Source organism: Neltuma alba, unplaced genomic scaffold (genome assembly GCF_004799145.2).
Source record: "Neltuma alba isolate B1F8T4 unplaced genomic scaffold, ASM479914v2 tig00012806_pilon, whole genome shotgun sequence".
Taxonomy (NCBI): domain Eukaryota; kingdom Viridiplantae; phylum Streptophyta; class Magnoliopsida; order Fabales; family Fabaceae; genus Neltuma; species Neltuma alba.
The window spans coordinates 299698-312204 of NW_021637203.1; the positions used below are offsets into that span (position 1 = coordinate 299698).

The 12507-nt window shown below is 34.8% G+C and overlaps 1 protein-coding gene across 7 annotated transcripts in view; it reads left to right on the top strand.

Annotated features, from left to right (window-relative positions):
- Positions 1 to 248: 248 nt before the first annotated feature.
- The window catches only part of LOC114731152 (calcium-transporting ATPase 8, plasma membrane-type), a 29553-nt gene continuing 17294 nt past the window's right edge, over positions 249 to 12507 (top strand). For 2 of the 7 annotated variants that reach the window (XM_028918273.1, XM_028918277.1), the window contains exons 1-5: positions 6449 to 6543; positions 7433 to 7537; positions 7940 to 8102; positions 10996 to 11112; positions 11195 to 11237. In XM_028918273.1, coding sequence (XP_028774106.1) covers positions 7950 to 8102; positions 10996 to 11112; positions 11195 to 11237 — 313 coding nt within the window. In that variant the 5' untranslated portion in view covers positions 6449 to 6543; positions 7433 to 7537; positions 7940 to 7949. Of the gene's footprint in view, positions 287 to 757; positions 852 to 1130; positions 1233 to 6448; positions 6544 to 7432; positions 7581 to 7696; positions 7711 to 7939; positions 8103 to 8602; positions 8649 to 9594; positions 9597 to 10995; positions 11113 to 11194; positions 11238 to 12507 lie in introns of those variants that run through there. The other 5 variants (XM_028918274.1, XM_028918278.1, XM_028918275.1 and 2 more) reach the window with 5 other exon arrangements.

Here is a 12507-nt window from a genome sequence, read left to right on the forward strand (position 1 = left end):
ATCTTACATCTTCTCCAGATGTTAATATTCCTTTCTTGAGATCAGGAAAAAAAAAAGATTTTTTTTATGTCAAGCGTAGAAGTAAAATGCACATGAAGTTTCCACGAATCAACCAAGAAGGTCAAGGTTAATTACTGGCTGTTTGTATATATAAGTACCTGTGGGCGTGTGTGTCACACACACACACACAGAGGTATATAAGAGTCTTCTGCTTCTGCCGCAGTATAAATCCATTGTTTGCAAAACAGGTGAAGTTCGAATTCTGCAGATCCCTTGATTCCTACGGGTGATAACTTGTTTTATGTAGTATTTTTATTCCTCGTGTTTTCTCCTTCTTCCTCCTTAACTGTACTGTCCCTAAGATTTATGTTTTTTTTTTTTAAATTAGAGAGGCATACGGTACGCTATATACGCTAATAATACGAGGTTTCAAGTGAGATCGAACCTATGATATATTGACATTTCGCTTGTAGAAAATATTGATGCTATTAGCCTACAAGATTAGTGGTAGGATTTATTGGATTTTATCGAATATCCACCCTAGTGACTTAGGCCGAATAAGCATAAACTCATTTTGAATAAGTGGTGTTTATTTTACATATAAGCATGACATGACATACTCCTATTATTATTTAAAATAACAAAAAGAACCGTTATATATATTTTAATTTTTGAGTTGAGGGAGTTGGCATAACTTCCAGAGGCAGAAGTAGCTAGTTTCATTTAGTTGGTTATGCATTCCTAAAACTTACTTCTTAATTCCATAGAAACTCGCTCTTCTCTTTCTCTCTGGTGTTTCTTGCTGTGTATATAACATAAACAAAATCTGGATTGCTTTGTTGGATTCGAAGGTATGTTTATATTTTTCTTCCATATCAATATTCTAAGACCACCCCCACCACCAAGTTAAAATCTGTCTTCCCCACTCATCTCTTTCAGCCAAAAGATCGATATATAAACATAAAATATCACTTGTCCTTCTTCCTCTTTCATCATATATAGCATGAGAATCACAATTCCAAGATGGTTGAAGAAGAAGTTAGATTATTCATTATTATTGTGTTTATTGGGAAGAAGGAGAGTGATTAAACATATTATCTGATATGCGTTTGAAATCCTTGGTGTTTCAGAAGTTACAATATATTCTGGCGATCGGGAAACTTCGTCTCAACTCTGAACTCTGAAGCATATAATAAAAATATCTCTCTGTTCAGCAACTTTTCTGAACACAGGTGCGTCATCACTAATAATTGAGTCTTTCTTTCGTCATTAATTTATTTTCCATGCTTTTTCAGTTGCTTAATTAGATGAATGTCATTAGGACCAAAGTTTGGTACAACTAACGCAATAATGTAAAGAAAAGAGAGCAAGCAAAAACTTAAAAGGAAAAAAGAAGAAAGGAGCAAACGCTTCTCCAAGAAAGTAAACAAAAATTAAACATGACAATGAGCTTCTCCCCTCATTTAGGAAGCTTTTTTCGTACACACCCAACATGACTTTATCTATGGTGTTAACATCTAACCCGAGTTGTTGGCCAGTCAATCCGATGAATCAATTCCCTACCTAGTTGGCCTCTGCATTTATATATTGAGGATTTTTCTTCTCTCTCTTTGTTACGCATGATATCATTGTGAGTTTTTTTTAAAAAAATTAGTAGTTCATCATATTTTGTGTTTTAGTCACTCTGTTTTGTTGGATTATATATAATTTATGCATGAATATTTTTCATTTAGTTACCGACTAATATCTTTTTATTTAAATATTACTATTTTCAAAGGCTATATTCGTGTGGGAATATTTTTGCATATTTTAACTAAGACATATTATTTTAATTATGATTAGATTCTCCCGATTTAACTATGACTAAACTACTAATTTTTAAACCACTATCTCTACTGATTTAATAATCAGTCTGGTTTTCGGTATTTTGAATTGTTCCAAGCTAAGTCGACACAGAAAGTCAAGTCCTTCGTAAATTAACCCAATCACGACAAGCAAAATTCCTAGACTTCAATGTATTGCACAAACTTTCTTCACGTATAGTGAACACGGAGTCAACACTGAAAAATGTTGTCAAGTAGGATGGAAACTAGCCTGGTCCAAAACCGAAATTTTCTTCCACCCCACCACCAAAGAATAATTCTACTATGATTTGGACGGTATTTGGAATTAAGAAAAAGCACTGATTTAATCGTTATAGCCCTCAAATGCTTGTTTTGGAAGAATAATCTATTTTGTGAATTACAATTACAAAACTGCGTTTGAAGGATTCTACCGTCATTTTAAGCAAGCCATTAGTCAGTATTAATGGTTGAAAGTTTTGTGTGTATGTGGGTAGATTGTTCAAAAGGGTTGAAAAATGGAAATCCCATTCATGTGTATCGTTTGAGAAAGCAACCATAGAGAAACATGTCAAAAGTATGAGTTTACAAATGGGATCGGATCTTGACATTCCGATGGAGAGCTTTCATTTCATATTGCTTGGTCATGAAACTATTAGTTTAGCCGTTAGAGTCGTGTTATATTAGATTAGGGTTGCACAACCAATAGATCGGAATAGACCAAAACCCAATCTAAAGTCTGGTCTGATTTTTGGTAGAGCTGGGAATGATAGTCTATGTCTGGCTTAGTTCAGCGGTGATCCAAGGTTGGGTTAGACTGGACTTGGTCCACTAGATTGGTGGACTGTTCCAGACAATCCAAGTTTTCAATTTTCTTTTTTTTTTTTTTTTATGGGAAGCAAGATTTCAACATGATAAATACAATTTAAGATAATTAAAAATATCTATAATCATATAAAACTCATCCTAAAATATTAAGACTTCATCATAAATATATAAAAATCTCAAAAAACATTTTAAAAAATTAAAGGTAACATCTAAATTACAAATTATTGAAAAATAAAAAATTTACCTAGATCAGACCGGACCAGTCTAGGTTGTCTAATATCACTTGGTCTGAAAGCCAATCTAACCCAACCAACTAGTTTGGTTCAATCTAGTCTAATTTCATTATATAGTTTATTTGGATTGGACTAAACAGAACCGGACCACTTTGGGTTGGACCGGACCGGACCACTGAGTTTTTGCACACCCCTATATTAGATGAAGTCTCTTCCTTTGAATTATTTATTAAATTAACATAAAAAAAATTAAATAACATATTTGAAATTTTTTAGAAAAATTATATAATTTCCCTTAACTTAGTTTATCCTTAATTTTTAACGTCTGTTTTGGCCATAATGTAATATTATTTTAATTCATGTTTTGCGTAAAATTATCTATAAATATTTATATATATTATTAATAAGATGATATACGAATAATTGCATCAAAAGAAAATTCCATATGTCTATGAGAAGAATTAATTTTTTAGAATTAGTCTTATTATTATTATTATTATTGTTATTATTATTAATCTATAATTACGGGCTCTAAAATTTTCCTCGGGTTTGATTTGTTGGGTCTCTATCAGCTCGGAGGTACTCATAATGAAACAATGTGAACAAATCCCACAAGATGGGATTAATGTGGACCCCATCTAATAAATTATGTTGCACAACGTCAATGCAGTGTAGAAATCAAATTAGAACACTGAAACTCTGTGGATACAAAATTTGTAGTGTAAAAATTTATCAAGTTCTTTTTATTAATAAAATCTGAAATAGGGAATTATTTTTTTTGAAAATTTTTTTCTTTAAATTATGAAATTCAATTTTCATGTTAGCTGGTGACATCTTCATTATAGATTTCCCACTTTGTCCCCCACCGCGCAGTGTCCAATACCCTATGAACATGAAAATATAATGCAGAAGAAGGGCTAGCTGCATGAAAACGACATATTCCTGAATCGACAGCAATACTACAGCCAGATGCCTAATTACATGCCCTCACACGTATATACCTGTGAGGGCATTATTACTATCATTTCCCTAGTTTTTTTCCGGTCAATATTTAACACGCACAACAATATCAGCAACAATAAGTCTTATCTGATTAACGCGTATCAAAACGCGTGAGCGCATGTGCACGGACTATATATATAATAATAATTTTTTATTTTTTGCTTTGGTGTTAAAGATAGTGGTAGGAAATGAAACATGCAGGAAGCATGGGGGAGGGCAGAATTCAGGCCAGAGGCGTGAGTCATGAGGTTGATATGAAGTAGGCGTAGGGCAAGAAATGTTACGTGTGTCATCATTTTGGACGCCTAACCCACCTTATTTTTGAAGCCCCCACGATTCTTCTCCTAACTTCTGGTTTAGTTAGGTGAGGTGTCCTTTTTCTTTTTCTTTTTTCATTGGATCGTTTAGAATAACTTATAGATAATTTTTCAACCCTGACTTATGAAATGAGATAAATACGTGAAATGAGTTTTGTCTTAACTTATATGAAATGTGTTTATGAGTTTTTTTAAATGCCATCCCAAACAGGTCCAATATTATTGACGCCAAATAAATCCCCTCTTCCACATCTACTCCCCACCTTGTTAGTTGATAAGTTTCTTCATTTTCTATACTTAAATCATGTAATTGATATCATGTCACATATAATGTTACTGGGTCTAACTAAAAACAACAAAAATAGGAATAAGAATAAAAAGTAATTAAATTTTAAGATAGATTCAATAAAATTTAAAATTCTTTAATTTGACGAAACATATTAGAATTTATAATTAGAATTAGAGAAATGTATTTGAATAAGCAAAGCAGAGACAGAGAAGGAGTGATAGGTCATTTAAAACCTTACCATTCTTCTGGCACTCATAGAGCAACATTAATTATAGATGTTTGGACATAATTTTTTGGAAAAATGATTAAAAAAACTACTTCCTGAATTTGAAAATGACTTTTATTGACATGTCAAAATCATTATAAAAATAGTCAATATGACTTATTTATCTTTTCAAAATTTAAGAGGTATGTTTTTGTATTTTTTCCATGTTCTTTTCTATGACAGTGCCCTATAATGACTTTTTTTTATTTTGGGGTCTTCGTCATGTAGTGTTGCCCTCTTGATACTTGACATGCGTGATGAGTATCTATTATCACTATTTGATGATCCCACTTCATTTTTGTGATGGTAATATATTTTCTTGTTGAATTGCAATTATAAATGAAAATATTTTATTATCAGTGAGTAGTTAATGAAATAATTTAATTTATCATTTTCGGTCATTACAATGAACCGAGGAGCCAGATTCAGTTGGCCAGCACTTTCTTGGAAATTTCCTTCCTGTCTTTGTTCATCTGTTGCCTCAAACTTTGGGCTTGGACGCGTTTCCATGCTTCCTGAATTAAAAAGGCATATAAAAACTAACAAAAATAAGCATAACTCATAATATCATAAGTTTCAATCTTAGTAGTAATATAAAAATTATGTTGATACATAAATATTTTTATGAGTTATTTCTGAATCTAAAAGCATGAGTTGGCCGTAGTGAATCCTCGAACCTAATTCACCTAAATTTCTATTATTAAAAAAAGGGCAAATAATGATTTCTGGTGGCCAGCACAATAATTTTATAACTTTATTCGAACTTTGGTGGCAAACAATACTTTATTCGGATAATCTTGAAAATATTTCAAAAATTATGCTTAAATTTTATTCTTGATTCTATAGCTTTATCACTGAGGCATGAAATGAAACCCACCCCACCTCTTCCACTCCCACCGTTTCCGGCCCGCTTTATCCAGTAATTTATTATTCGTATATTGAAAGTTTTATGTTGTACTGGGGGAGGGTGCGTCCACCCAAGGCCAAAAGCCCCATTTCTTCCTCGATTTCATTTAACAATGTTGCACCGCTCCCTTGTCGCCACCGACCTATAATGCACACACCCACATACATATGTACTTATATACATATACACACACACACACACGCTTTTTCTCCATTGTGCTTCCCTAAGTTTGTGACAGCGAATTACTGTGAGGGAGGATTATAATAAGATACTAAAAAAATTAATTACAAAACAAATCCTGTTAATTTTTACTCAGAAATTGGCAGCTGTGCAGGTTAGTAGTGACACTTTTTAATAAATTTTTTTATTTGGGATTTCATTATAATTCTCCTTTATTATTTTTCTTAATAAATAGGTTTTATTTGTCATCATTATTGAAATTATTTATGAACACATTTTACGTAAATCAAAATGAAACTCTTTTTATATACTTATATCATATTCTGTAAATTATGATTGAAAACCTATTTATAAGCTATTTCAAACAAGTCATAAAATGATTTATAAACAATTTTTTAATCATAATTTATGAAATATAAAATAGATATGTGAAATGAATTTTAGTTCGAATTATATAAACAGTTTTATTTTTATAAAATTTATTTTGATTCTTAATTTTATAAAATATCTTTTCATGGTTGATGAAAATACTAACATTAGAATTTTAGATGTAAATAAAACAATTTCAACGTCTTCTGAAGTGCAGACATACAACTTCTGTGAGAACAGGGAAAAACGGCTCTGTATGATTTCCTTTAGATCAATCTGGTTCATTTCACACCATGGGTGAGAATAGTTCAGGTACGTCTGATATGAACTCATGGCCTTCCTGGTCCAATCTTCGCCGCCATTTTTAACCACTGTCAGCTTTTTGATCTTCTGGATTTTCTAATAGTATGCTACCATATACATACTTATATTCAGAAGATAATCATAAAGAAATAGAATATACACTCTATAATTCTTTTGTATTCACAAAATCCGTACCGTTTGATCCTTCCAGTTCACTTCTCCATTGAATGTCTCCCATCTCGCCTTTTCCAACTAAAAGGTGTTTGGATGTCAAACCATAGTTTAAAAAGCATTTTTTCAGTACACAAAATAGATACGTGGAGGAGCTAGATCAATTCTTTATTAGCTCTCTCTCAGATCGTCACTTTTGCTTGTTCTCTGTTGTTGAGGCGGGCACGTTGACAGACACTTGGATGAGAAAATAAAGCTGAATGACAGCGAAATCAAGTTAAGCAATCCACGTTCGACACTTCTTTCTTTGATTTGGTTACGCAAAGGCACTGGAACGGCAACATGTATAACTCTAATATGAAGCAACTTCTCTTTCAAGTTCGAGACTCTGAATCTTGTTGGGACAGATCTCACAGTTTGGAAACGCGCTTGCACAGATGCATAGTTTATATCGGCGTTTGGAGAATCGATCTGATTAGTATTAGTATTTTCTGGGAAAGTGGATAAAGTAAAAGAGATAAAACGAAAGAGAATAAGGGAATAGAACGGGAATATATTCTTACTCTGTATATGAGTGATGAGTAAACAATAAATTTTTCCAAAAGAATAGTTAAAGCAGGGTCGTGGTGTTGAATTTCCTGGCACATGGTGCATTTTCTTCTCGTGAACGTTTTCGCTTTCTGTGGAGATAATAAATGATGTGAACTGAAATAGAGAGAGGTTTCAGGTTCCTGCTGTAACGCCTCCTGATTGAGGAAGAAGACGAAGAGGAAGGAGGAGGAAGAGAAGCCATCAGTGTCTGAAAAGTAGAAAGACTTTGACTGGTGACTCGGTGAGTCGTGTTTCGTGAAGTCCTCCACTATCGGGTTTCTTTGGTAATTTCACCATCTCTCCGGCGGTGGACGGTGAATTTTGCATTTATTTTATTATTTTTTTATTACTATTTTTCTTGGTTCAAAGTGGTTTTCACTTTGACATGTTGATTTCCGCGTTTGGGTGTTTCGGGTAAGAAAAAAAATGATTTCAGAAATACTTTTACGAAAATAAATATACAGAAAAATTTATCTCGATTTGCTAAAAAATATTTTGGAGAACTGGTTACCAACAGCCCTCTGTTTGAAAATTTAGATATAGAATTATAGCCTTGGCGTAGTTCCTCAGGGAGGATCTGTGAATGAGTGTGAGTGAAGTGAAGAGGTGTTAGATATTGACGGTGCCATCTCTCCTGCGACAGTTTTCGACAAATGAGTTACTCGAAGGATTCACCTCGCCGTCCGAACGACGTAGAGGCGGGGAATAGTCGCTCCGGCGACTCTGAGAACGGGGAGTGCTCGTACGATCCATTTGATATTTCCAGTACAAAAAATGCTTCCATTGAACGGCTCAGGCGGTGGAGGGTATGTCGTCTGAACTCAATCGCTCAGATTATTTATATATTTATTTATTTTGTTTATTTTCAATTTTCATGTGAGTATACTTTAGTTTAATGTTGATTGCCTACTGCTTTAGTCACCGTTTTGGGTTAACTTTCTGCTTCTGTCGGAAAGAGTGAACCAGAAGTATTTAATCCGGTTTACGGTCAATTTAGGATATTAGCATGTGTCTTCTGCTTGCGTGCCAACAGCACTTTGTTGTTCTAGGGTTCTGGAGCACTGTAAAAGAATTAAATAAAGGGAAAGTACTTTGGATGAATTGTATGGACAATGTATTTCGTAGAGAAATTTTGGAAGCAAAGGAGTTTAAATTGCAAAAAGAATATTATAGTTTACGTTTTACGGATTAGATTTTCTGTTACAACTGATTATACCAGCTAAAAGATGAATGGGTGGCTGGGTTTCGTCTGTCTGCTTGCTGGAAAGTTATGAACCGACGAACTTTGATTTGACCATTGAGTGGGACAGAAAGTAGGAAAATGCAGATTTTAGGTGAAGAGGATAGCTGTTGTTTAGGGTTGGAGAACGGAGACTTGGAAGTTATGGATATAAACGGTATTAGGCTTTCCCTTGCACAGATTCTTATGAGCTGAAGTCTCTTCTCTATATATCTAAAAGTCGAGCGAACAGAAGACGTTTTCCTGTGTTATTACTGTGCGGCAGAACAGGGGTAAATATATAACTCGGCCGTTGCATGTGCTTAGCCGAGGAGTAAAATAATATTAGCCTTAATCCCAACAAAATAAATGTATTCAATAAAATAACAAAATAGATAGATAAGTGGAGATAAATGCATCTTTTTGGGCTATCCTACCTCTCAGAAGGGGTACAAATGCTAACCCATCCCCCCACCCCTCAAAAATTTTTTGTCACCATGGATGTTACTTTTGAAGAGAATCAAGAGTACTACATGAAAACTCCCATTCAGGGGGAGATTATTAAAGAATGGGAGTTCCTTACAGCTGAAATTAGTACATGACTAAAGGAAAGAAGGCAGTGGGTTGCAAATTAAGTGTTCACAATCAAATACAATGCGGATGGGTTAGTTAACAAATTCAAGGCCTGGTTAGCAGCTAAAGGATATTCTCAGCCTCGAAGGATTGACTATTAGGAGACTTCTGCTCTAGTAGCAAAGCTGAATACTACATGGATTCTATTATCTTTGGCAGCTGTTCTTGATACCAATTAGGTGTGAAGAATGCCATCCTGAATGCAGATATTGAAGAAGTACATACGAGCATCCCTGAAGGAATTGCAGAGTTTGGTTACACAGGTATGGCATGCAAACTGTACAAATCTCTTTATGCGTTGAAATAGTTGTTAAGAGCCTGGTTTGAGAGGTTTACCAGAGTTGTGAAGAGCTCAGGTTACACACAAAGCCAAGCTGATCATATAATGTTTGTAAAGCAATTGGGAAGTAACGTTTCAATCCTAATTGTATATGTTGACTACATAGTGGTCACTAGAAATGACATCGAGGAGATAAGCAAACTCAAGCAAGCACGGTTACAACATTTGAAGTTAAGGATCTTGGCAGCTTAAGGTACTTCTTGGGTATGGAGATTGCTAGACCAAAGAAGGGGATCTCAGTCTCAAGGAAAATGCATCCTTGATAGGAAGGATGGAGTTCTAGTGGATGCTGAGAGATACAAAAAGCTGGTTAGGAAACTCATCTATTTATACCATACTAGACTTGACATCAGCTACGCTATAGGATTGGTAAGTTAATTCTCTTCATAACCATAGGAGCAGCACATGGAAGCCGTATACACCATCCTAAGGTATTTGAAAATGACACCTGGGAGAGGAATCTTTACAAAAGGAGGCTCTAGCTAGCAGACAGAAGATTGATTGGAGGCTATTTCACCTTTGTGTGGGGCAACCTAGTCACATGGAGAAGAAACAGACTATTGTGTCAAGTAGTGTAAAAGCTGAATTCAGAGCTCTAGCACATGGTGTATATGAAGGAGTGTGGATATAATCGAAGTGCTAAAGGAACTGAAAGTCATTATAAAGTCTCCTACAAAGAGGTGATGTGATGACATGGGAGCTATATAAATGGTCCAGAACCTGAGTCATCATGATAGAACCAAGAATGTAATATCGACAGACATTTCATAAAAGAGAAAATATAGTCGAAGGAGATTGACCTAGCCTACATACGGTCTCATTCCCAAGTTGCAGATGTTCTTGCTAAGCCACTTGATTGGAACAAGTTCAAGTATTTCAGGAGCGAGCTGGCCATGTCAGATAGCTTGAGGTGGAGTGTTAGATATACGTCCTAGTGGGCCTTTTGTGCTAAAACCCTAGGTTGATTTCTTGGTTTAGTAGGTTGATTCCTAGGTTTAGTGTCTGCTGGCAGCTGCAGTATCCAATCCCTTATTTTGTGCTATTTTATTCTGTTATATTGATTCCCTGATTTCCAGTGTAAGATCTCGCTCATCTCTCTTCTTAATGTCTTGGCACATCTCTCTAATTATTGAGGGTTCCTCTATCTATTTATACTGCTGTGATGTTTGAATAAATACAAGCTTTTTCATTTCTTCAATGCCCAATGCTTTGTAAAAAGAAACTTAGTGGTGAGTAGCCAGTACTTGCTACTGCAAAAAAGCTTTTCTCTTATGCCCTGCTTCAGACTAACAATCATAGAATTTACTTGATTATGAAGTCGTCATTGACTGTTTCAAAATATTTGTGTTGTCTGGGTTATTAGGAGTAACTATAAGATCAATGACTATTTACATATGATGTTTTGCTTTGCTTTGTTAAGACATTATTTATTTGGATTCATCTTTGGAAAGAAAATATTTTTCAACGACTAAACAGTTTGTTTATTTTATTTTATTTTATCTGTCAGCAAGCTGCGCTTGTGCTCAATGCTTCTCGTCGATTCCGTTATACCCTGGACCTGAAAAAAGAAGAGGAGAAGCAACAAACACTGAGGAAGATTAGGGCGCATGCTCAAGCCATTAGGGTATGGTTACTGTGACTGAACTTTCTTGATTATTGCTTGCGACTTGTATGCAGCATACTGATTATTCATTTTGTCCCACTAGGCTGCATATCTTTTCAAAAAAGCTGCTGTGCCACCTGTGAATGGTGAGTTAATTTTTCTCGCTATGTTTTGTTCATATTAGTTTTTCCCCCCCTTAAATTATGATTAAGTGTGTTTTTCTCAAATTTGAGAAGTGCCTTTATTGCCGCCCATGAGTCCGGCACATGAAGTTAGATAGGCCGGCTAGGCTATTTTTCGGCAGTTGGTGAATAAGATTAGCAACATGGTTGACTGTTGGTTATTGATGATTAAATGAGGTCCCAATTAATTTGTAGTTTAGGATCAACCTAGGTCATTACTTTCATACAATGCTCAAGAAAATTAGAAAATATGGAAACCATGTAACTCTGAAAAGTACCAGGTGCATTATATAAGTCAAACGGCATGCATCTATATGCAAAGGTTCCAAATGAACATGTGAATGTGGTCTTATCTTAATCCTCAGGTGTGCTAGAAACTTGAAAATATATAGAAAAACCATCTAAAAAGCAATAATGGGATCTACCAGCCAGTCTTTCAAGCATTTGATTTATAAAGAGAAGGGGGTAATGATCTTTTCTGGTTACAGAATTCAACTTTCTATAATCAATACATACCCACCAATTATTCTAGATTCTAGTTGGAACAAGCTCACCTTCATCAATACGAATAATAGTAATACCAGTCTTTTTTGGAACTACCTAAACTGGATTAACCCACTGGCTATCAGAAATAGGATAGATTATACTTGAGAAAGGAGTTTAGAAACCTCTTTCTTTATCACATCAAGAATTAATAGGTTGAGTCGTCTTTGTGACTGACGTATAGCTTTAGCATTATCCTCTAACAAAATTCAGTGCATGCACACATTAGAGCTAATCCTAAGAATATTTGCAAGAGTCTATCCAATGGCTTTCATCCTTCTCTTCAGTATTTCCAAGAGGCGAATTTCTTCATCAATAGCTATGTTGCTAGCTATAATTACTGGTAGTGTCTCATCTTTTCCAAATAGGCATATTTCAGCGAATCAGAAAGCGGCTTTAGCTCTAAAGAAGGAGCTTGCTCAGTTAAGGGCAAGAGCGGCTTTAAATCAATGTTAATCAAGTTAGAAACTTGCATTGAAGACTCAGAAGTAAAAGAGTAGACTTTTCCAACTTGGGAATCATTAGTAGAAACAGTAATAGCAGAAGAATCAGGTAAGAGGTCATAATTCACAAAAGAAGTGCCGTCAGTAGCACTCATCTCAGAAGCAACATTAGGATCAAAATCAAAGATCTTTATATCAAGGACATGATCAACATTAACTAACAGCTCAGAATCAAGTAATGAAGATGA